Genomic DNA, 27,195 nt, shown 5'->3' on the forward strand with positions numbered 1-27,195 from the left:
ATTTTGGGGCCCTCTTTTTCTGCCAATAATATTGATTGATCATTCACACACCTACTATAAACTCATTGCGGCTCTGGCAGTGTTGTTTACATTATCCTATTGTCAGCCTGGCATGTCTTTACAAATGACATGTCATTTATAAAGATATGGGGGTGGCCCAGTTTATAACATAAATAATACCAATGAATGAACGAATGATGTCCAGAGTGCCACATATGGTTCCTAATCTTAAAATGTAGAAAACATTCAGCTACAAGAGTGGCCTGGGGTTGAACAGTCCAAGTGATAAAGCTTTGCATTTACGGTAAAAGTGTCATCTTGTCTCATCAGTCTTGTACATATTAGTCTTTAATTACTAGTTTATATTTTTAGTTAATTGTTCATATTTAATGTTTACTTTGTACAAAGAGAGCGCAGTCTACTGAAGTTAAATTCTCAATAGTTTTCCCCTTTGAAAGACGCAAGGGAAATTCCTTCCATTTCACCATGTTGCTACAATGATCTTCACTGTTTTCATGCTGTTTCAGCAGTGCACCTATGTTGACCCAATCCAGCTGTCCCTCGGCTGCCAGTTTTTAAGGACTTTTTGGAAAATAATTTGCAGCAAAAGCTATAGACTGCATCTTTACTTCTTGAATAAGTCAGCCAGCTACGCTTGACTTTTTCTCCATTGACTAGCTGTCTGTAGGTATAATGATAATGAAAACTTCGGCCATCATGCCGTTTGGGGAATGAAAAGTTCTCCTTAATAGACAGTGGTCCTCTGATCACCTGCTCAGTCCTGTCTGAATCTGAGAGGAAAGAAGGCCACTCAGCTGGGTCAACTGGCGGAGCTGATGATGGTCCATGGTGTGAAGGGGACGTTGTGGTGGAAGTTGCTGAGGAAGTGACCAAAGAAAGACAATGACTAAAAAAGAAGGACCTATAAGGTCATTAAATTGCACTGTTGGACATAATTATTAATCTCAGAATGTTCTGCAGTACAATGAGCAATTACAAAGGGTGTTTTGCAGTTAACTTACTAGATAAATCAGCTGTGGTTTCAGACATGGAGGGGACAGTGGGCACAGAGGGTGGAGGTGTGTGAGAGAGCACTGTAGAGGATGGAGATGGACCTAAGATGAAATACATACATACATACATATAGGCACACATATTAATGAGATACTTTGACTATATTAATTTCCCTTCAAGTGTAATGTTTATACTAAGAAATTAAATGTATACCATGACAGTCTTTTCCTCACCTGATTCATCACTCACAGTTGAGCCTGAGGATGTGGACTGGCTCTGGGCTGATTCTGTGCCTCCAAAGTATTTTAACAATGCTCCTGGGGAAGTTTCACATAACTTATGAGTTGATGTAAAAAATAATGTTTATTTTACTCAAATAAATTACCGTGCTCTGCTGCAAACAATTTGTGCAAACAACATATCTCACTAGTAACCTGATGCTAAAAACATATTGCTAGCACCTGATGCTAAAAACATATTGCTAGCTAGCTAACGTCACCTAGCTAAAGCTAATTACAGCTACAAATCTCTTTGATAAACTTTTTATTACCAAGTCATGCAAACATACCTTTATCATGGCATTTTTTCTCCTCTTCCACTTTCTTCTTCTTCCTTTTTTCTGCACCTGAAGGATATGTCCTTTTTTGTGACATTGTTTTGCCTCTATCTGCGCTTTTGATGCCCAGTGCGCACTGGCATTGCACGGCGGGCGGCAAACGTCACAGGTGCAGCAGAGGCGCAGTTTTACATTTAAAGAGAGGCAGGAAGAATCACTAGGCCTAGATCAGCAGCAGCACTCACTCTGTTGACCTAAAATTGTGGTTTTGTACAATAATATATCTTTGATCATTTAGAAATCATCAGTCAGACTCGTACATGCAAAAAATAAAAAATAAGAAATTTTTGTTAATTGCTTTTGGGGGCCCCCTGGTGGCCGCGGGGCCCTAAGCAAGCGCTTAGTACGCTTATGCCTTGGGCCGGCTCTGTATATATGAAATACTTGACTTGGTGAATTCTAGCTGTAAATATACCCCTCCCGTTTTAGCCACGCCCCCAACCACGCCCCCGTCGCACCCCGACCACGCCTACCCCCCCCCCCCCCCCACCACCTCCCGAAATCGGAGGTCTCAAGGTTGGCAAGTATGCCTCTGTCCCATTGTAAAAGGAATCCCAACGGCCTTGCGGGCCCTAATAAAACCTTACAATTACAATAGGGTCCTCTGTCCCAATGGGACATTTGGTCCCTAATTAGCTAACCTCAATGAACCCCAAAATACCTTAAAATAAGTATATTCTCACTAATAACAAGTGCACTTTTCTTGATAGAAAAAACAAATGTGAGAACTTTTTCCTCAATATGTAGAAAAATATTTTTAAATTAAGTAAATGCTAGTGCCATTATCTTGACATAATGATATGTGCTTGGCATTACATTTCTTGAAACCAGCAAACTTATACTAGAAATTATTTTTCTTAATGGAAAGGCGACACGGCAACCGCCTGTTACTCTCGGGGTCTCCTAGCCGCTCAGGCAAATCATATGGTCTAAAAATGCATTTTTCCATCGATAACATGACATCATCGCACCAAGTGCGCTCTCTTTATATATATATATATATATATATATATATATATATATATATATATATATAAACAGCCCGGCCCCTGGCCAAATTTTTTTGAGTGGTAGAGTGGCCGTGCCAGCAACTTGAGGGTTCCAGGTTCGATCCCTGCTTCCACCATCCGAGTCACTGCCGTTGTGTCCTTGGGCAAGACACTTTACCCACCTGCTCCCAGTGCCACCCACACTGGTTTAAATGCAACTTAGATATTGCGTTTCACTATGTAAAGCGCTTTGAGTCACTAGAGAAAAAGCGCTATATAAATATAATTCACTTCACACTTCACTAATTGTAATTTTGCAGAATATATCTGAATGTGCGTGAACTATTTCTGTTCAAAATAGTTAGAAATGTCACATGTTAAATGTTCAAATATTAACTGTCAGTTTACTGTACTGTGCCAACTGTACTACTATATGAGAACGTATGTTCTATTGTTTCATTGAAAATAAAACGGCAAAGTCCATTTGGCTGTCATCTGTTTTAATTATGAGACACAATTGTGTCAAAGACATGATTTTTTTTTTTCATGCTTGAAATAAGAAATGTTTACTTTGAAAAAGCAGTTTTATACTTGTGAGTGTTGATGACACAGCTTTGCAACAGTTGATATTCTAGTTTCAAGCATGTTTTACTCAATATAGGTCATCAAATCTCAGCAACAAGCTGTAATATCTTACTGAGATCATTTAGGACCAAAACACTTAAAACAAGTAAAACACTCTAACATAAAATCTGTTTAGAGAGAATAAATTTTAAATGTGCTTTATAAATAAAGTTGATTTGATTTGATTTGATAATTATCTTATCAGACAGAAAATAAGCAAATATCACCCTTATGTGAGATATTAAATCTTACTTTAATCTTTTATTTATATGAGATACACAATGGACATTACCCTTTGGTAATGTTTTTATTCTTGGTCTTACAAACCGACACGAAGGAAGAAGTGTAAAGACAAAAACTGAGGAAGGAAAATAATTCAAAAGGTGTAACGACTGGGTCGCATTTTACTGCGGGGGTGGTTCTCCCAAGATGCAGCAGCAACTCCGGAGGCAATGATTTATTGTCCATGAAATCATGCAAAATACAAACGATCAAAAAGTGTACCAATAGCGTGGGAGCTAAAGCGCAGCTTAGCACAGTGAAAGGAATCAAAAGTCATAGAACAAAACTTGGCGTACAGGTTTGCATGGAAGCAGGTAGAAAATGTTGTCACTGCTGCGCAATGCAAACAAGGAATCCAGACTGATTGAGGAAAGAAACGGGAATAAATAACTCTCTGATTAGTGCCCAGGAGCAGGTGAGCGTCCCGAACACTAATCAGAGGCAGGTGAAACTAATCTGCAGTCATGGCAACTGAAACACAAACACAGGGGTGCAACAAACAGAACTGAGGTAGTCAAAAACTAAAGTTGTTCCCAAACATTTATTAAAGTCAAACACAAATTATATAGCAGATACAGATCATCTACATCAACTATATGATTTGTCTGAGTTTGCTGGACAGGACAGATTGAAAAAACAAACAAACAAAAAAACTTTTAAAATAGATTTTTGAATCGTTACAAATAAGAATCATGATTAATATATGAACATACATATATATATATATATATATATATATATATATATATATATATATATATATATATATATATATATATATATATATATATATATATATACATACATATATATATATATATATATATATATATATATATATATATATATATATATATATATATATATATATAAACATAAATATATATATAGGATATATATATATACATATAAACATAAATATATATATAGGATATATATATATATATATACATATATATATATATATATATATATATATATATATATATATATATATGTATATATATATACATATATATATATATATATATATATATATATATATATATATATATATATATATATATATATATATATATATATATATAAACATAAATATATATATAGGATATATATATACATATAAACATAAATATATATATAGGATATATATATATATACATATATATATATATATATATATATATATATATATATATATATATATATATATATATATATATATATCCATCCATCCATCCATGCGATGAGGTGGCGACTTGTCCAGGGTGTACCCCGCCTTCCGCCCGATTGTAGCTGAGATAGGCTCCAGCGCCCCCCGCGACCCCAAAAGGGAATAAGCGGTAGAAAATGGATGGATATATATATATATTTATATATATATATATATATATATATATATATATATATATATATATACAAACCCCGTTTCTATATGAGTTGGGAAATATATATGTATATATATATATATATATATATATATATATATATATATATATATATATATATATATATATATATATATATAAACATATATATATGATATATATATATATATATATATATATATATATATATATATATATATATATATATATATATATATATATATATATATATATACAGTGTTGGGTTAGTTACTGAAAACCAGTAACTAGTTACAGTTACTAGTTACTTTATTTCAAAAGTAACTCAGTTACTAACTCAGTTACTTAAACCAAAAAGTAATGCGTTACTGTGAAAAGTAACTATTTAGTTACTTATATATATATTTTTTAATTTTTTTTAAGGCCCCATTTAATGCCCTTTTAGCCTTCATTTTAGTACTTTTATTGCACTGGAGAATAATACAATCTGTTGATCAACTTGACATGCATTTGCATCACTGAACTCTGCTAAGCAATGTGCTCTACATACAACACACAAAGACAAAGATATGTTTTAAAGGGCCAATTTGTTTCAGACCAGAACAAATTGACAAAACTATTTTAAATAGCTGCAACTTAACATACATAAGTAACAAACAGCATAATAACAACATAGCTGTAAAACAAGAAAGGCACACACTACATACATAAAGCCTAACCAGGCGTTTTCTCAAGGAATTCTGAAATAAAATCATGTCTGAAGCCCAGAACACTCTACACATTTCCCCACTTAGTTTAGAGAAAAGGAAATATTAGCCTGGCCCACTAGTATCCCTCTTTATGTTTGTGAACTTTATAGTCTAAACATTTAGAGTGATGTGATAATCAAACACTCTAAAAGTCTAAAATGAAAGAGTATATAAGAGAATTGACAGAGTGTGTGTACCTTCAGTGTGCAGTGACTCATTAAAATCCAGCCGCTGTTGGAGGTGGAGGTGAGTGTGTGTCTCTTTACTAGCTTCGTCGAAGCATGTTGTTTTTGTCGCTGTTTCAGCATATTTGAAACTTACATTCAGCTAAAATGTTCTTTTCTTTGTGGTCGATAAAAGAAACGTACTGAAAATATCTCCATTTTAAGAAACTCGGCTTCGGGGTTCGCCATGACGTCTTGATAGTAGACACAGACACGCCCCCTCCCACACACACACACACACGTACACACACACGTACACACAGACAGCGCGCGGCGCGCCTCTTTTTTGTCGCCTCTTCAGCAGCGCTGCAACACTTAGATCTTCTCAGTTTCTAGCCGATACTACATAAAAAATAACGCAAAATAACGCAGTAACGCATCATGTAGTAACGGTAACGGAGTTACTGAATATAAAAAATAACGCGTTAGATTACTAGTTACCGCCGATAGTAACGGCGTTACAGTAACGCGTTACTTTGTAACGCGTTAGTCCCAACACTGTATATATATATATATACCCCGTTTCCATAGGAGTTGGGAAATTGTGTTAGATGTAAATATAAACGGAATACAATGATTTGCAAATCCTTTTCAACCTATATTCAGTTGAATATGCTACAAAATCAACATATTTGATGTTCAAACTGATAAACATTTTTTTTTTGCAAATAATCATTAAGTTTAGAATTTGATGCCAGCAACACGTGACAAAGAAGTTGTAAAAGGTGGCAATAAATACTGATAAAGTTGAGGAATGCTCATCAAACACTTATTTGGAACATCCCACAGGTGAACAGGCAAATTGGGAACAGGTGGGTGCCATGATTGGGTATAAAAGTAGATTCCATGAAATGCTCAGTCATTCACAAACAAGGATGGGGCGAGGGCCACCACTTTGTCATCAAATGCGTGAGCAAATTGTTGAACAGTTTAAGAAAAACTTTTCTCAACCAGCTATTGCAAGGAATTTAGGGATTTCACCATCTACGGTCCGTAATATCATCAAAGGGTTCAGAGAATCTGGAGAAATCACTGCACGTAAGCAGCTAAGCCCGTAACCTTCGATCCCTCAGGCTGTACTGCATCAACAAGTGACATCAGTGTGTAAAGGATATCACCACATGGGCTCAGGCACACTTCAGAAACCCACTGTCAGTAACTACAGTTGGTCGCTACATCTGTAAGTGCAAGTTAAAACTCTCCTATGCAAGGCGAAAACAGTTTATCAACAACACCCAGAAACGCCGTCGGCTTCACTGGTCCTGAGCTCATCTAAGATGGACTGATACAAAGTGGAAAAGTGTTCTGTGGTCTGATGAGTCCACATTTCAAATTGTTTTTGGAAACTGTGGACGTCGTGTCCGCCGGACCAAAGAGGAAAAGAACCATCCGGATTGTTATAGACGCAAAGTTGAAAAACCAGCATCTGTGATGGTATGGGGGTGTATTAGTGCCCAAGACATGGGTAACTTACACATCTGTGAAGGCGCCATTAATGCTGAAAGGTACATACAGGTTTTGGAGCAACATATGTTGCCATCCAAGCAACGTTACCATGGACGCCCCTGCTTATTTCAGCAAGACAATGCCAAGCCACATGCTACATCAACGTGGCTTCATAGTAAAAGAATGCGGGTACTAGACTGGCCTGCCCGTAGTCCAGACCTGTCTCCCATTGAAAATGTGTGGCACATTATGAAGCCTAAAATACCACAACGGAGACCCCCGGACTGTTGAACAACTTAAGCTGTACATCAAGCAAGAATGGGAAAGAATTCCACCTGAAAAGCTTAAAAAATGTGTCTCCTCAGTTCCCAAACGTTTACTGAGTGTTGTTAAAAGGAAAGGCCATGTAACACAGTGGTAAACATGCCCTTTCCCAACTACTTTGGCACGTGTTGCAGCCTTGAAATTCTAAGTTAATTATTATTTGCAAAAAAAAAATAAAGGAAATGAGTTTGAACATCAAATATCTTGTCTTTGTAGTGCATTCAATTGAATATGGGTTGAAAAGGATTTGCAAATCATTGTATTCCGTTTATATTTACATCTAACACAATTTCCCAACTCATATGGAAACGGGGTTTGTATATATATATATATATATATATATATATATATATATATATATATATATATATATATATATATATATATATATATATATATATATATGTGTGTAAGCTGTAAAAATATGCTGTTCAGTATGTAATTTAGAGAGAAAAAATGCGTCTGGGGGCCGGTATATCTATTTTTAGGAACACTAATACAAAACCTCACAATAATGTCTGATTAAATGCTGAAAACGTTATGACAGACCGCCTTAAAAAACATATTGTAATTTTTTTTTTTTTTACTGAATGGGACACCCAGAATGTACATGAAAATAAAGAATCTCGGATTTAAGATATTAACTATGAACGATAAAACACTGAATATTAACAACACTTGAACGTCACACCCCCTCTTCATTGACATATTTTAAAATCAAGTGAAACGCAAGAAAAATGCAACAAAAAGCGAAAAATGAACGCGAAGGTTAAAATAAACATCTACAATCTGATATATCTGATGTATCACTAAGCTTTAGAACTTTGTTGTAAAAATCTCTGTCGGCGTCTGTCCCTGACACCCGCATTTCAGACTCTGGAAACACCAGAGGTGGGACCAAGTCATTGTTTTGCAAGTCACAAGTAAGTCTCAAGTCTTTGCCCTCAAGTCCGAGTCAAGTCCCGAGTCAAGACAGGCAAGCCCCGAGTCAAGTCCAAAGTCAAGACTGGAAAGTCTCAAGTCAAGTCCTAAGTCCTGCATTTTGAGTTTCGAGTCCTTTCAAGTCCTTTTAACCACAGACTAATATATTAACACAGATTGTGTATGCTTTTCAAACGCTGTATTTATTTATTAAAACAAGGCATTTTAAATTGCAGGAAAGAAAATTGTGCTGACATTGCACTTTATAATAGCACTATTAACCAGTCATTTTAAACATTAACTCATTCCTTTACAGAACAAACACATTGAAAAATAAAGTGCAAATGTACTTATTTGTACAAAAGTGTTAACATTGAAAAAACATGACATATATGTGAACATAACAAAAAAGTTGTACTTTTTATATGTCAGGGCCCTATGCTGCATTGCATTTGCAAAAGACCAAATTGGCCAAGAGTCTGTCAGTCATTTGTGCACGATGGGGGCGTAGTATGATGCCACCATGGCTGAAAACTCGCTCCACTGGAGCACTGGAGGCAGGCACTGCCAAGACTCTCATGGCCACTCGGAACAGTGAAGGAAGAGTCTTCATGTTCAATGCCCAGAACAAAAGGGGGGAGAGAGTTGTTTTGGGTTGGTGCACTACTTGTAAGTGTATCTTGTGTTTTTTATGTTGATTTAATTAAAAAAAGAAAAGAAAAAAAAATTATTTCTTGTGCGGCCCGATTCCAATCGATCCACGGACCAGTACCGGGCCGCGGCCCGGTGGTTGGGGACCGCTGAGGTAAACAACCAACAGTATGTCAGAAAGCTAGCTAAAACGGTACACATATTCATAATATAGTATACATTTTAACTGACCTTTATTTTACTATTTTTGTCTTTTTTTAGGTGGCTAAAATACGCGGTGCTGCTGACCGCCGTCTAACGTTACGTGTGATATATTGACTAACGTAACCCTGCTTAAAAAAAATCACTGAACAAAAAGTATGAATAAGGTAGTGAACTGCAACAGATTCCCGTGTTTCAATAACGTTATAACGTTAGCAGTGAGTTTACAGCCTCACTGATTTAACTACACAGCAAATAAAAGTCACGTTACTTAGCCAATAAACGTTATCTTACATTCAAAACTTACCGTTCTTTGTGCAACTTCAAATGCCGGACGAAGTTGGAAGTTGTTGCCTCTCCATCAGTAATTTTCGAACCGCATGTGTTGCATACTGCAAACCGTTTTGTGTTGACCACCTCGTAATTTTTATACCCAAACAAAATTATTTTAGGTATCATTTTTTGTTCACTGGCGTGTGGTTTGGACATGTCTTCTTCGTTGGTTGTCCTGCAATTTGATTGGATGAATGCTGTGTGATGAAAACAAAGTAGATCTAATTTGATTGGCTGTTGTACTGAGACCACACCAGCTGACACACGCAACGCTGATAGACAAGTACACAATGAAAAATACGGAGCGCTCCCGAATAACTTTTTCATCTTTGGGTTTTGGGGAAAGTAGCAAGTCATGTCAAGTCATGTCAATTCACAAGGCTCAAGTCCAAGTGAAGTCACAAGTCATTGATGTTAAAGTCTAAGTCGAGTTGCAAGTCTTTTTACGTTTTGTCAAGTCGAGTCTAAAGTCATCAAATTCATGACTCGAGTCTGACTCGAGTCCAAGTCATGTGACTCGAGTCCACACCTCTGGGAAACACTCTGTGGAAACAAACCACGCCCACACTGCTTGGTGCCTCGTCTGAGCTGCTGTGACGTAGATTACCATAGTAACTAATTAGATTACCATAGTAACTAATTAGATTACCATAGTAACTAGTATATCATGCAAAAGCGCAGATTCCAACCATTGAAATACTTTGTATTAGGGATGTCTGATAATGGTTTTTTGCCGATATCCGATATTCTGATATTGTCTAACTCTTTAATTCCCGATACCGATATCAACCGATACCGATATCAACCGATATATACAGTGGTGGAATTAACACATTAAAATGCCTAATTTGGACAACCAGGTATGGTGAAGATAAGGTACTTTAAAAAAAATAAAAATAAAATAAAATAAGATAAATAAATTAAAAACATTTTCTTGAATAAAAAAGAAGGTAAAACAATATTAAAACAGTTACATAGAAACTAGTAACTAATAAAAATGAGTAAAATTAACTGTTAAAGGTTAGTACTATTAGTGGACCAGCAGCACGCACAATCATGTGTGCTTACGGACTGTATCCCTTGCAGACTGTATTGATATATATTGATATATAATGTAGGAACCAGAATATTAATAACAGAAAGAAACAACCCTTTTGTGTGAATGAGTGTGAATGAGTGTAAATGGGGGAGGGAGGTTTTTTGGGTTGGTGCACTAATTGGAAGTGTATCTTGTGTTTTTTATGTTGATTTAATAAATTTAAAAAATTAAAAAAATAAAAAAAAATAAAAAAAAAACTGATACCGATAATAAAAACAACGATACCGATAATTTCCGATATTACATTTTAATGCATTTATCGGCAGCTACAGTTTCCATCTTAAAAAAAAAATTAAAAATTATTTGGGAATGTCCGGCGGGCCAGATTGAAAAGCTTTACAATTAATTTTCCAAGACGTGCTATACAATGGGTGTAATCGCACAATTTAATGACTTTTAACTAATTCAACTTTTTTTTTTTTTTGCAACCTACTTTCATCTCATAACATAATGGGGTTGTTTTATTTTTTATTTATTAATTTTTTTCCTGGCTAAATTCTGAATGTATTCTTTACATATTTGAATGTCTTTTATTCTGAATTTGGTCTTTAAGCGCATTATTATTCCTTTTCCTTTGCCACCAATTTTTTTAAATTATTTCTCATAATACATCGATTGTTTTTTTTAAAATAATTTACGAGAATCATTTTATTTTACAGTATTGTACATACGATGCAGCCAATATTTGACATTAATGTCATCTCCCGTCTTTTTATTTTTCGTTTTTCTTTTTTATGGGTGTTATTGACTGATTGATTGAAACTTTTATTAGTAGATTGCACAGTGAAGTACATATTCCGTACAATTGACCACTAAATGGTAACACCCGAATAAGTTTTTCAACTTGTTTAAGTTAAATTGATTCATGATACAGATATATACTATTTTCATAATACAGTCATCACACAAGATAATAAATAAGTGGCCCGTACGGGGATCGAACCCGCGACCTTGGCGTTATCAACACCATCTTTCTTCTTTTTTTTGTTCCATAAATGTACTAAAATGTGTTTTTCTCTGTTGCAGTCTGACAGTAACACCAGTTTCTTGCGAGCGGCGAGAGCAGGAAACATTGACAAGGTTCTGGAATATCTGAAAGGGGGCGTCGACATCAACACTTGCAATCAGGTAAAAATGAGTATGTCAGGTAGAAAATGAGCATGACATACACTATCGTTATCACTGTTACAAAAGATCTAGTCCTATTGTTTATGTCTGCAGTACATATATTTTATGTATGGTCGGGTTTAAACTGTTTTGGTAAAATTATGACTTTTTTGAGTCTCGGTGGTCTTAATGTTAAAACTTTTTTTCACACCAAAATGTAATTATCATTAAAACTATATATGATTTTAATATAAATATATGTTTGAACATTTTGAGGACACAAATACACAAAACCCAAAACCAGGGAAGTTGGCACGTTGTGTAAATGGTAAATAAAAACAGAATACAATAATTTGCAAATCCTTTTCAACTTATATTCAATTGAATAGACTGCAAAGACAAGATATTTAACGTTCGAACTGGAAAATTTTGTTATTTTTTGCAAATATGAGCTCATTTGGAATTTGACGCCTGCAACATGTTTAAAATAAGCTGGCACAAGTGGCAAAAAAGACTGAGAAAGTTGAGGAATGCTCATCAAACACTTATTTGGAACATCCCACAGGTGAACAGGCTAATTGCGAACAGGTGGGTGCCATGATTGGGTATAAAAGCAGCTTCCATGAAATGCTCAGTCATTCACAAACAAGAATGGGGCGAGTGTCACCACTTTGTCAACAAATGCGTGAGCAAAATGTCCAACAGTTTACGAACAACATTTCTCAACGAGCTTTTGCAAGGAATTCAGGGACTTCACCATCTACGATCTGTAATAACATCAACAAGTTCAGAGAATCTGGAGAAATCACTGCACGTAAGCGATGATATTACGGACCTTGGATCCCTCAGGTTGTACTGCATCAAAAAGCGACATCGGTGTGTAAAGGATATCACCACATGTGCTCAGGAAAACTTCGGAAAACCACTGTCAGTGACTGCAGTTGGTCGCTACATCTGTAAGTGCAAGTTAAAACTCTACTATGCAAAGCGAAAGCCATTTATCAACAACACCCAGAAACGCTGCCGGCTTCACTGGGCCCGAGCTCATCTAAGATGGACTGATGCAAAGTGGAAAAGTGTTCTGTGGTCTGATGAGTCCATATTACAAATTGTTTTTGGAAACTGTGGACGTCGTGTCCTCCGGAACGAAGAGGAAAAGAACCATCCGCATTGTTATAGGCGCAAAGTTGAAAAGCCAGCATGTGTGATGGTATGGGGGTGTATTAGTGGCCAAGGCATGGGTAACTTACACATCTGTGAAAGCACCATTAATGCTGAAAGGTACATACAGGTTTTGGAGCAACATATGTTGCCATCCAAACAACGTTATCATGGACGCCCCTGCTTATTTCAGCAAGACTAATTAATGTAATATTACGATTTTTTTACCCACAAAATGATGTGATTTTGTAGTATTCTTTTAAAATACAAGGCAAGGAAACTTTATTTATAGAGAACAATGGCATTTGAAAGTGTTTCACAGATGCATTACAAGAATCCAAAATAGAAATCTTGAATGAAGTATGGATTTTAGTGGGAGTGTTTAATGCAGTTCTTTTTCGCTTTCCAAGGAAAAAATATCGCTTGTAGTGCACAAATTTCTTGATATAACCGACAGCTATCGCAGACGTTTTTTGTTTTGATTACTCCTTTTGATATAAGGAAGCTCTCGATTGTTTTTGAACAACAATATGTTTGTTTCTTACCAAGTTCTGTCAATGTTGGACCATTTTGCTATTGTGAGTAAATTGCAAAAACATCTGAGATAATTTTCTCACAGCTCTCCAGACGGATGTTTTCCATACACATGTACATGTACAGTAAGTAGTTCCTGTAGCCTATATGATACAGTAGGGGTCCTCAATTGACTTGGTTGGGTTCATAATTCTTATTTTTACCATGCCAGGTCATTGGCCAGTCAGCTGATGGGCTGGTAGAACCCTGGCATAGTTCAAAGTTAAAGTACCAATGATTGTCACACACACACACTAGGTGTGGTGAAAATTGTCCTCTGCATTTGACCCAACCCTTTGTTCACCCCCTGGGAGGTGAGGGGAGCAGTGGGCAGCACCAGCCAACCCTTGATGCTGAGTGCCAAGCAGGGAGGTAATGGGTGCCATTTTTTAATAGTCTTTGGTATGACTCAGGGGTTTGAACCTACCGATCTCAGGGCGGACACTCTAACCACTAGGCCACTGAGTAGGTAGACCGATAGACTGATGGTTTTGGGCAGTTTCGGACAAACTATCCGCCTCCATTCTACTCACCCACGCTTTACACGTAACCAGAAGCAGACGCCGCCAACAACAAGCCGGATTCATGCCCAAAGGTTCCACCATCGATCTCATCTCTGCTCTCCGTCTCAAAATAGAAAAGGCCCGGGAGTTCAAAGAGGAAGAACCCTTTTCATCTACTTAATTGACCTTATGGCTGCCTTTGACACAGGGGACCATGAGACTCTCTGTAACATCCTGAAGTCTCTCGGAGCCCAAACCAAAACCATCACACTCTTTTGGAAGCAGCACCATGGTGCTGAAACCTGCGTACGAGCTAATGGTCGGGATTCGAGTGGTTCCCCATAACAGTGGTGGTAAGGCAGGGCTGTGTCGCGGCTCCTGAGATGTTTTAATTGTGTCCCTGATTAATTGTGTCAAGAGTCTGCGAGCAGATCCCTGGGTTGTGTTGCGTTTGGACCAGTTGTTCCTCCCAGAGAATTCAAGTTGCTGGCCGCTCCCAAGCTCTTTGTGACACGTACAGCTGAGTAGAAGAACCACCAGAGACAGAATAGGTATTTTGTAATTTTATCTCCAAAGCTTTGGAAATAGAATGAGACCAGTCCAGCATAGAACATTCAATCGCGCAGCTAAGATGGTCTGATCTAAAATATGGAAACCTTCTCTTCTATAAAGTGTCTCTCCCTCCCACCCTCTTTGGCTTGTCTCTCTTTCCAGCCCAAACACATGCCCATTGTCCTCCTCAGCTGGGCACAGGAACAGATAAGGAAAAGGAGTATCTGTCGTCCTTACATTCCAAAGTCAAGGTTAGCACACAGTACTTGCAGACAACCAAAAGACCACAATTGGAAGAAGAACACTAGCTGTTTTGTAATATGATTATGAAAATAAAGAAGTAACACTTAAATACGGATATATGTTAATATCTGCCTCCGACAATTGCCACTTGGTAACTCATCATCATCGGCGGTCACTCGAACGAGTATGACGATCCTCCTGGTAGGGGTGTATCCCTTTATGGAGAATGCCTGTGCGTGACTTTGTTTTACGTGGGGAGACCGGTGCACAGACAGTCACCACATGATCCTTGACAGAAATCGGGTCAGGGTCCAGTGGCATGGAGTCCAAGACGACTGGGGACCCTTTTCTGCTGCAGCCTTCTTCCGCCATCTCAGCCGTTGTGGTAGTTCTTAAATCTACCGTCTTCCGCCTGTTCCGCCGTTGAGGTCTTCACCGTATCCCTGGCTGGGAGGCAGTCAGGTACTAGGTCTTTGCCAAGGGCCACCTGGGGTAACAGTAGTAAAGGGGTTAACCTCCTAGTGCCCCAAGACCCCATAGAGGAGTCTCCACTGCACGTCATGCCCAGGACAAACTTGGTAACTACACCCTCAAGGACCTTGAATATGCAGATGACACACCGTTGTTCAGCGAAGCTCCCAGCGTGTTCGACGAGGAGTCCAAAACGTTTGGCCTGAAGATAAGCTGGCCTAAGACCGAGCTTATGCTTGTAGGCTAGGAACCTGAACGAGTATGACGATCCTCCTGGTAGGGGTGTATCCCTTTATGGAGAATGCCTGTGCGTGACTTTGTTTTACGTGGGGAGACCGGTGCACAGACAGTCACCACACGATCCTTGACAGAAACCGGGTCAGGGTCCAGTGGCATGGAGTCTAAGACGACTGGAGACCCTTTTCTGCTGCAGCCTTCTTGCGCCATCGCAGCCGTTGTGGTAGTTCTTAAATCTACCGTCTTCCGCCTGCTCCGCCGTTGAGGTCTTCACCGTATCCCTGGCTCGGGGGCAGTCAGGTACTAGGCCTTTGCCAAGGGCCACCTGAGGTAACAGTAGTAAAGGGGTTAACCTCCTAGTGCCCCAAAACCCCATAGAGGAGTCTCCACTGCACGTCATGCCCAGGACAAACTTGGTAACTACACCCTCAAGGACCTTGAATATGCAGACACCGTTGTTCAGCGAAGCTCCCAGCGTGTTCGACAAGGAGTCCAAAAGGTTTGGCCTGAAGATAAGCTGGCCTAAGACCGAGCTTATGCATGTAGGCTAGGGACCTGAACCAACATCCCTCCTTTCTAATGCCACCCTCTTTGTCTGCTCTTTTAAATACCTGGGCTCGACAATTTCAAACACTGGCGACCTCAGTCGACCAACGCCGTGCCCTAGCAGCCTCTGTCAGACTCCAAAACATGGCCACTAAATACCACTGGCGGCCAGGCTTGATGGTTTTGATAGCAGGGCCCTCAGGATAATTGAAGACATCACATGGAGCCAGGGTGTCACAAACGGGACTTTAAGAGCCCAAACCCAAATGCTGCCAGTATCCCATCTTGCAGCAATGAGGCGGGTGTGCTGGTACTGTATGGCCACGTCATTCGCCTACCTGTGGAACATCCAACTAGCACCATCCTGGCTTTCAATCCCCAGCAAGCCGGGCGGAGAGAACCCATAGGTGCCCCTTGTTGAATGTAATAACTCCGGACCTTAAAGGGGAGCATTATCACCAGACCTATGTAAGCGTCAATATATACCTTGATGTTTTAGAAAAAAAGACCATATATTTTTTTAACCGATTTCCGAACTCTAAATGGGTGAATTTTGGCGAATTAAACGCCTTTCTATTATTCGCTCTCGGAGCGATGGCGTCACAACGTGACGTCACATCGGGAAGCAATCCGCCATTTTCTCAAACACCGAGTCAAATCAGCTCTGTTATTTTCCGTTTTTTCGACTGTTTTCCGTACCTTGGAGACATCATGCCTCGTCGGTGTGTTGTCGGAGGGTGTAACAACACGAACAGGGACGGATTCAAGTTGCACCAGTGGCCCAAAGATGCGAAAGTGGCAAGAAATTGCACGTTTGTTCCGCACACTTGACCGACGAAAGCTATGCTACGACAGAGATGGCAAGAATGTGTGGATATCCTGCGACACTCAAAGCAGATGCATTTCCAACGATAAAGTCAAAGAAATCTGCCGCCAGACCCCCATTGAATCTGCCGGAGTGTGTGAGCAATTCAGGGACAAAGGACCTCGGTAGCACGGCAAGCAATGGCGGCAGCTTGTTCCCGCAGACGAGCGAGCTAAACCCCCTGGAGGTCTTGGCTCACACCGTCCCTTATGCCACCGAAGATGATCAAGAGAAGAATATCGACCCTAGCTTCCCTGGCCTGCTGACATCAACTCCAAAACTGGACAGATCAGCTTTCAGGAAAAGAGCGCGGATGAGGGTATGTCTACAGAATATATTAATTGATGAAAATTGGGCTGTCTGCACTCTCAAAGTGCATGTTGTTGCCAAATGTATTTCATATGCTGTAAACCTAGTTCATAGTTGTTAGTTTCCTTTAATGCCAAACAAACACATACCAATCGTTGGTTAGAAGGCGATCGCCGAATTCGTCCTCGCTTTCTCCCGTGTCGCTGGCTGTCGTGTCGTTTTCGTCGGTTTCGCTTGCATACGGTTCAAACCGATATGGCTCAATAGCTTCAGTTTCTTCTTCAATTTCGTTTTCGCTACCTGCCTCCACACTACAACCATCCGTTTCAATACATTCGTAATCTGTTGAATCGCTTAAGCCGCTGAAATCCGAGTCTGAATCCGAGCTAATGTCGCTATAGCTTGCTGTTCTTTCCGCCATGTTTGTTTGTGTTGGCATCACTGTGTGACGTCACAGGAAAATGGACGGGTGTTTATAACGATGGTTAAAATCAGGCACTTTGAAGCTTTTTTTAGGGATATTGCGTGATGGGTAAAATTTTGAAAAAAACTTCAAAAAATAAAATAAGCCACTGGGAACTGATTTTTAATGGTTTTAACCCTTCTGAAATTGTGATAATGTTCCCCTTTAAAGCCTGTAACGTGACTCTGGCACAAGCTCAACACCTTGCCAGCAGTTGACCCAAAATGGAGAGTCCTGGTTGTCACTTTTGGCACTACGTGCCTTGAAGTGCGAGAGGACTAAAACAAAGAAAAGGTTTTCAATAACATTTGTACAAAACCCAAAACCAGTGAAGTTGGCACGTTATGTAAATGGTAAATAAAAACAGAATACAATGACTTGCAAATCCTTTTCAACTTATATTCAATTGAATAGACTGCAAAGACAAGATATTTAATGTTCAAACTGAGAAACTTTGGGGTTTTTTTCGCAGATAATCATTAACTTAGAAATTAATGGCAGCAACAATTTGAAATTTGAACTCGTCAGACCACAGAACACCAGCATCGGTCCATCTTAGATGAGCTCGGGGCTTAGCGAAGCCGGCGGCGTTTCTGGGTGTTGTTGATAAATGGCTTTCGCTTTGCAGATGTAGCGACGAACTGTAGTTACTGACAGTGGTTTTCTGAAGTGTTCCTGAGCCCATGTGGTGATATCCTATAGACCAGTGTTTTTCAACCTTTTTTGAGCCAAGGCACATTGTTTTCATTAAAAAAAATACGGAGGCACACCACCAGCAGAAAAGGTTAAAAAATGAAACTCCACCAGGTTGTCGTGCCTTATTTTGAGTTTGTTGTTGTTTCCTGTGTGTAGTGCTTTAGTTCCTGTCTGGCGCTGCTTTGTTTTCGCAATCAAGACTATTTAAGTTGTGCATACGCTATCCTTCTTTGTGGGGACATTGTTGATTGTCATGTCATGTACGGATGTGCTTTGTGGACACCGTCCTTGCTCCACACGCTGTAAGTTTTTGCTGTCGTCCAGCATTCTGTTTTTGTTGACTTTGTAGCCAGTTCAGTTTTACTTTTGTTTTACATAGCCATCCCTATGCTTCAGTGCCTTTTCCTAGCGGGACTTGCCTTTTGTATAAATTTGTGGTTTAAGCGTTACATACCTTTATACCTTTCTCCCGCTGTGCTCTGCATATTGGGATTGCCAAGCTCTACACAGCGCAGGCACTAGACAGCGGCACATTATTATGATTATTGATTTGCAAAAAATATTTTTTGGACCAATTAGGTGAAGTGGCATAATTTCCCACGGCACACCAGACAATATCTCAGGGCACACTAGTGTGCCGCGGCACAGTGGTTGAAAATCACTGCTATAGACTTAGACTTAGACTTACTTTTATTGTAATGCAAATTTGAACTTTACAGTACAGATAATAACAACATTTCGTTGCATTAGCTCGTGGTAGTGCAGGATAAAAGAGCACTTTACACACTGATGTCGCTTTTTGATGCAGCACCACCTGAGGGATCGAAGGTCCGTAATATCATCGCTTACGTGCAGTGATTTCTCAAGATTCTCTGAACATTTTGATGATATTACGGACCGTAGATGGTGAAATCCCTATATTCTTTGCAAAAACTCGTTGAGGGAATGTTGTTCCTAAACTGTTGGACAATTTGCTCACGCATTTGTTGACAAAGTGGTGACCCTCGCCCCATCCTTGTTTGTGAATGACTGAGCATTTCATGGAAGCTGCTTTTATACCCAATCATGGCACCCACCTGTTCCCATTTAGCCTGTTCACCTGTGGGATGTTCCAAATAAGTGTTTGATGAGCATTCCTCAACTTTTTTCAGTCTTTTTTGCCACTCGTGCCAGCTTTTTTGAAACATGTTGCAGGCATCAAATTCCAAATGAGCTAATATTTGCAAAAAAATAACGTTTACCAATCCGAACATTAAATATATTGTCTTTGCAGTCTATTCAATTGAATATAAGTTGAAAAGGATTTGCAAATCATTGTATTCTGTTTTTATTTACCATTTACACAACGTGCCAACTTCACTGGTTTTGGGTTTTGTACAATACAATACCAATGTCAATATAAACATAATATAGATATAATATGCATTTAATTATGACAATACAACTATGAATACTTTTTAAATACCTAGTAATATTGAATGTGACCATTCCTCCTGTGTGGGATTTGAACCCACAAACAGACTTCTTCTACCCATTGAGCAATAACCACTCATTAAAAGTTCTCCATTTATTAGCAGTTTTGTGGAAAACTTAATGGTCTAATTATTTGGGTGATGTGGGCCACCAATCGATGACTCTCTTGTATTGGAAGTGCCCGTTAACAAAGAAACAAAACGATTTCACTCCTATTTGGGATGTCTGCGGTGTTTTAAGATTGGGTCCGATTTCATGACAGTATAATAATAATAATAATACATTTTATTTATAAGGCGCCTTTCTAGGCACTCAAGGACACCGTACAAAATCAAAACAATAAAATCAAATTGGATAAAAACAACAATAATAACAACAACAAGCAGTCAGGAATAAGTGTGTTTTGAGTCTTGATTTGAAGAGGGATATTGAGTCCAAGTTACGAAGGTCTGGTGGCAAAGAGTTCCAAAGATGAGGGGCAGAGCGGCTGAAAGCTCGGGCACCCATGGTGGAGAGTTTAAAGGGGAACATTATCACAATTTCAGAATTGTTAAAACCATTAAAAATCAGTTCCCAGTGGCTTATTACATTTTTCGAAGTTTTTTTCAAAATTTTACCCATCACGCAATATCCCTAAAAAAAGCTTCAAAGTGCCTGATTTTAACCATCGTTATATACACCCGTCCATTTTCCTGTGACGTCAAATAGTGAAGCCAACACAAACAAACATGGCGGAAAGAACAGCAAGCTATAGCGACATTAGCTCGGATTCAGACTCGGATTTCAGCGGCTTAAGCGATTCAACAGATTACGAATGTATTGAAACGGATGGTTGTAGTGTGGAGGCAGGTAGCGAAAACGAAATTGAAGAAGAAACTGAAGCTATTGAGCCATATCGGTTTGAACCGTATGCAAGCAAAACCGACGTAAACGACACGACAGCCAGCGACACGGGAGAAAGCGAGGACGAATTCGGCGATCGCCTTCTAACCAACGATTGGTATGTGTTTGTTTGGCATTAAAGGAAACTAACAACTATGAACTAGGTTTACAGCATATGAAATACATTTGGCAACAACATGCACTTTGAGAGTGCAGACAGCCCAATTTTCATCAATTAATATATTCTGTAGACATACCCTCATCCGCGCTCTTTTCCTGAAAGCTGATCTGTCCAGTTTTGGAGTTGATGTCAGCAGGCCAGGGAAGCTAGGGTTGATAGGGGGTTTCGCTTGCTCATCTGCGGGAACAAACTGTCGCCATTGCTTGCCGTGCCACAGAGGTCCTTTGTCCCTGAATTGCTCACACACTCCGGCAGATTCAATGGGGGTCTGGCGGCAGATTTCTTTAACTTTATCGTTGGAAATGCATCTGCTTTGAGTGTCGCAGGATATCCACACATTCTTGCCATCTCTGTCGTAGCATAGCTTTCGTCGGTAAAGTGTGCGGAACAAACGTCCAATTTCTTGCCACTTTCGCATCTTTGGGCCACTGGTGCAACTTGAATCCGTCCCTGTTCGTGTTGTTACACCCTCCGACAACACACCGACGAGGCTTGATGTCTCCAAGGTACGGAAAACAGTCGAAAAAACGGAAAATAACAGAGCTGATTTGACTCGGTGTTTGAGAAAATGGCGGATTGCCACGTTGTGATGTCATCGCTCCGAGAGCGAATATTAGAAAGGCGTTTAATTCGCCAAAATTCACCCATTTAGAGTTCGGAAATCGGTTAAACAAATATATGGTCTTTTTTCTGCAACATCAAGGTATATATTGACGCTTACATAGGTCTGGTGATAATGTTCCCCTTTAAATAAAGGGACAGTGAGATGGATGGATGAAGAAGAAGGGAACGTGAGGGTGTGGTGACATGGGTCAGGTCAGAGAGATAAGACGGAGAGAGGTTATGGATGGCTTTGAAAGGGAGGAGAATTATTTTAAAGTGGATATGATGTTTGATGGGTAGCCAGTGGAGTTGGAGCTGGATCGAAGGGGTTTTGGTGATTATCAGAGTTCTGGAGAAGCTGAAGTTTGTGAAGTGACTTGTGAGGGAGACCAAACAGGAGAGAGTTGCAGTAGTCCAGGCGAGAGGTGACCAGGCTATGGACTAGTATGGCAGCAGTATGAGGGGTAAGGGATGGGCGAATACGATTAATGTTCCGTAGATGAAAGTAAGCAGAGCGGGTAATGTTGTTTATGTGGGCTTGAAAGGAAATCTAAAATTGTTTTCTTGCTCTGACAATAAAGCCTTCTATCTTGGACATCTACTGTCACATGGAAAAAAACACACACCGTGTCTGACAGCTTGCGTCAACTTCAAAGTCACGGTTTGTTCAAGAAACCCTGCCGGTAAGCAGGTTAGGTTCACCAACTAAGTTATCATGGTAACTGACGCAGAGTCCGTTTACTTTCTGGAATAACCCTCAAATCAATGACTCAATACCTGCTTCTTCACTTTAACATCAGCTATTTTTTTGAGCTCACACTTGTTCAAGACTTGTTAGCACAATGTCAACTGATGCTTTATGTTGTGTTTTCTATTTCTTGTTTCGTACCGTATCCTTAAGTTCCCGGAAAGGCGCCTGTTAAAGGCTTACTGAAATGCGATTTTCTAATTTAAACGGGGATAGCAGGTTCATTCTATGTGTCATACTTGATCATTTCGCGATATTGCCATATTTTTGCTGAAAGGATTTAGTAGAGAACATCGACGATAAAGTTCGCAACTTTTGGTCGCTGATAAAAAAGCCTTGCCTGTACCGGAAGTAGCAGACGAGTAGCGTGACGTCACAGGTTGTGGAGCTCCTCACATCTGCACATTGTTTACAATCATGGCCACCAGCAGCGAGAGCGATTCGGACCGAGAAAGCGACGATTTCCCCATTAATTTGAGCGAGGATGAAAGATTTGTGGATGATGAAAGTGAGAGGGAAGTACTCGAGGGCAGTGGGAGCGATTCAGATAGGGAAGATGCTGTGAGAGGTGGGTGGGACCTGATATTCAGCTGGGAATGACTAAAACAGTAAATAAACACAAGACATATATATAATCTATTAGCCACAACACAACCAGGCTTATATTTAATATGCCACAAATTAATCCCGCATAACAAACACCTCCCCCTCCCGTCCATATAACCCGCCAATACAACTCAAACACCTGCACAACACACTCAATCCCACAGCCCAAAGTACCGTTCACCTCCCCAAAGTTCATACAGCACTTATATTTCCCCAAAGTCCCCAAAGTTACGTATGTGACATGCACATAGCGGCACGCAAGTACGGGGAAGCGATCAAATTTTTGGAAGCCGCAGCTGCATGCGTACTCACGGTACCGCGTCTGCGTATCCAACTCAAAGTCCTCCTGGTAAGAGTCTCTGTTGTCCCAGTTCTCCACAGGCCAATGGTAAAGCTTGACTGTCATCTTCCGGGAATGTAAACATTGAAACACCGTTGTGTTTGTGTTGCTGCAGCCGCCCGCAATACACCGCTTCCCACCTACAGCTTTCTTCTTTGCTGTCTCCATTGTTCATTGAACAAATTGCAAAAGATTCACCAACACAGATGTCCAGAATACTGTGGAATTTTGCGATGAAAACAGACGACTTAATAGCTGGCCACCATGCTGTCCCAAAATGTCCTCTACAATCCGTGACGTCACGCGCTGACGTCATCAAACCGAGACGTTTTCAGCAGGATATTTTGCGCGGAATTTAAAATTGCACTTTAGTAAGCTAACCCGGCCGTATTGGCATTTGTTGCAATGTTAATATTTCATCATTGATATATAAACTATCAGACTGCGTGGTCGGTAGTAGTGGGTTTCAGTAGGCCTTTAATGTCACTTAATTAAGTAATTTTATGAATACCATATTTTCCGGACCATAGGGCGCACCAGTTTATAAGGTGCACTGCCGATGAATGGTCTATTTTTCGATCTTTTTTCATACATAAGGCGCATTAACCCTTGTGTGGTGTTCGGGTCTGTGGGACCCGTTTTCAATTTTTATTAAAAGAAAAATGATACAGTTATTTAATTTTTCAAACTGAGACTCACTGGCTTTGGCTCATTTTCTGTGAAGAATATATATCAGAATACATATTTAATGACCACACACCATACACCCCCCCTACACATTTATATTACATATAAGATGTCCGGGTCCACTGGACCCGGGGCTAATAGAATTGTGGAAATTGATGTTCTGTGTCTACCACACGTACACACACACACACACACACACACACACACACACACACACACACACACACACACACACACACAGCAGGCCGAGACAGGAGGAGGACAGAGTGTAGGTACACAGAACATCAGAGGGTAAAATGTGCGAGAAAATGAGAGCAGACAGTGTTGACAAACAATGTTGCAACCTTGTGTGGGAACCGCAGGTGCAGAAACACAAAAGAAGAATCCCTGTGGGATGCAGAAACTGGCAGAGAAATTTCCATGCAACGTTCCAATTGTTGTTACTCAGCCAGGGTTTGTGGGTCTGATGGACCCGTTGCATTTTGTGGCTTTTAATGCCTCACAAACAAACAATTTTATGTTAAAATACTGAACAGATGTTTTTTGGGATAAGGTAAACATCTGTTCAGTATTTTAACATAAAAGTGTTTGATTGTGAGGCATTAAAAGCCACAAAATGCAACGGGTCCATCAGACCCACAAACACTGGCTGAGTAACAACAATATGAACATTACACAAGGGATAAAGAAGTCTGTGGGGGGGGCGTGGCCTGCGAACCTGCAGCGAAGCGGGGTGTGCCAGGACCGGCTTCGAGATCAGCGACAGGTGCGTAGATGGCCCACCTGGGCGCGTTTATCTAATCACCTGTCGCTCTGTTAAAGGCAGCGAGAGGGCAGTTGGAGCACGAGCGAGAGGGAGAGCAAAAACTGACACAAACCGATGGCTGAAAAGACCCACAAGAAACATTTATTGAAAAGCTATCATGTCCGTGCTTGGTGGTCTGAAAACCTGAAGGAGCAAGACCTCCACAGAGTCATATATATATATATATATATATATTTTTTTTTTTCTAAATGTAAAACACTTCCTTGTGGTCTACATAACATGTAATGGTGGTTCTTTGGTCAAAATGTTGCATAGATTATGTTTTACAGATCATCTTCTAGCCGCTTTCTGACAGTCGCTTCAGGATGCGCCGTTTTGTGGGCGGTCTTATTTACGTGGCTGACCCTCGGCAGTGTTTTCTCCCCGTCGTCTTTGTTGTAGCGGTGTAGCGTGCAAGGACGGGAGTGGAAGAAGTGTCAAAAGATGGCGCTAACTGTTTTAATGACATTAAGACTTTACTTCAATCAATAACGGAGCAGCATCTCCTCATCTGCCGGAAATGTGTCCCGTGAATAACCGTCCGACCGGAACTCTCTAATACCTACAATTCCTTGAGTGAATAATGTAACTCACTACACAGGTATGTTTTAGCCCTTTTATAGTGAGTTTACTGACAGATATAAGTAAGAATTTTACACTTCTTTATACTAAAAATGGCAACAGTGGAGGATGAATGTCCCATAACAAGAAGATAGAGAAAAAGAAGAAGGTTATCGACTACGGTGTCGACACAGACTACAAAGGCGGATGCGCGCATGTTTACAGGATTTATGCAGATCCCAAATACAGATCAGCAGATACCAGAAGGTAAGAAAAGTTGCTTTTGCATAATATTGCGAAACAAAACGCCAGATCATATGTCTTACCTTATACACACAACGTAATAATACTCATATATTGAAGCACAGTACTATCCATCAAACGGTGTGGCTTCATAGCTTACCAAAGTCGTACTAAAACATTTTGATAGATTTTTGAGCGCCGTGTGTAACGTTCTATATTTTCAAAGGAACATATAAAATGTTGGTGTTATTTCCTTGAGTCATATTGCAGTCTACACATATCTCTTATGTGTGACTGCCATCTACTGGTCACACTTGTTACACCATGTACCAAATAAAATAGCTCCAAAGTCAGTCAGCAAAACCAGAATTATTTATTAAATAGTAATAAGGCGCACTGTCGCGTTTTAAGGGGGAAAAATGATTTTATAGTCTGGAAAAATACGGTAAATCCTTGTAATGTTACAGAAATAAATAAATGGTCAAACAGTCTTTAGTAATGACAGCGTAAGTAGCACTTAACGATTGTCCTCGTTTTGTATTTCAGAATGGTCTCAACGCACTGCACCTGGCAGCCAAGGAGGGCCATGTAGACCTGGTTCAGGAGCTGCTAGAAAGGGGAGTTGCCTTGAATTCTGCCACAAAGGTAAGGAAAACCGAAGTCAACTGGAGATTGAGGTGGGGAATCTAGTGGGGTCGGCTTTTTCTGTGATGATGGGAGTCAATCAAATGTCGCTCACACTGGGAATAAAATGATATAAAATATACATGATTGTGAACTCATGTAAAAAAAAACATTAAAAAAATTTATAATTCTTGACATGTTTTATTCTCAAAACAGCACATTTTTTAATTTTTAATTGAGAGGTAACAGGATTCATATTTACTCTATCTAAAATCCATAATGCCACCATCATAGTTTTTTACGAATACGACCACATGTGACATGCCATAATACTCATTTTGTCATTTCAACTTCACCTTCTTATCTTTTGGACAATAAATAGCGTCTTGCCTGTGCAATTGCAAAATAAATGAATTCATGCAAATGAAACAAACCCGCAGTATTCAGGTATTTATCATTACATAGTCAACAAAAGCTTATCGAAAGCAGAATGCTACTTATTTGTATGTACATAACCCAAAACCAGTGAAGTTGGCACGTTGTGCAATTCGTAAATAAAAACAGAATACAATGATTTGCAAATCCTTTTCAATTTATTTTCAATTGAATAGACTGCAAAGACAAGATATTTAATGTTCGAACTGAGAAACTTTTTTTTTTTTTTTGCAAATAATTATTAACTTAAAATTTAATGGCAGCAACACATTGCAAAAAAGTTGGCACAGGGGCATTTTTACCACTGTGTTACATGGCCTTTCCTTTTAACAACACTCAGTAAATGTTTAGGAACTGAGGAGACACATTTTTTAAGCTTTTCAGGTGGAATTCTTTCCCATTCTTGCTTGATGTACAGCTTAAGTTGTTCAGCATTTGGGG

At 39.5% G+C, this 27,195-nt stretch overlaps 1 protein-coding gene and 1 long non-coding RNA gene across 10 annotated transcripts in view; one reads left to right on the forward strand and one right to left on the reverse strand.

The window, feature by feature from the left end:
- Positions 1 to 27,195, forward strand: part of ank2b (ankyrin 2b, neuronal) — a 176,339-nt gene that overhangs the window by 27,542 nt on the left and 121,602 nt on the right. For all 9 annotated transcript variants that reach the window (XM_061961222.2, XM_061961226.1, XM_061961221.1 and 6 more), the window contains exons 2-3: positions 11,867 to 11,968; positions 26,242 to 26,340. In XM_061961222.2, the coding sequence (XP_061817206.1) occupies positions 11,867 to 11,968; positions 26,242 to 26,340 (201 nt within the window). The remainder of the gene's footprint in view (positions 1 to 11,866; positions 11,969 to 26,241; positions 26,341 to 27,195) is intronic.
- On the reverse strand, positions 774 to 1,779 carry LOC140678799 (uncharacterized). The gene is made up of 3 exons (XR_012050408.1): positions 1,248 to 1,779; positions 1,023 to 1,115; positions 774 to 878 (listed from the first exon to the last, which is right to left on the reverse strand). It is a non-coding gene; the product is annotated as an uncharacterized lncRNA (long non-coding RNA).

The sequence above is a fragment of the Nerophis lumbriciformis genome, linkage group LG05 (genome assembly GCF_033978685.3).
Source record: "Nerophis lumbriciformis linkage group LG05, RoL_Nlum_v2.1, whole genome shotgun sequence".
In the NCBI taxonomy this organism is placed as follows: domain Eukaryota; kingdom Metazoa; phylum Chordata; class Actinopteri; order Syngnathiformes; family Syngnathidae; genus Nerophis; species Nerophis lumbriciformis.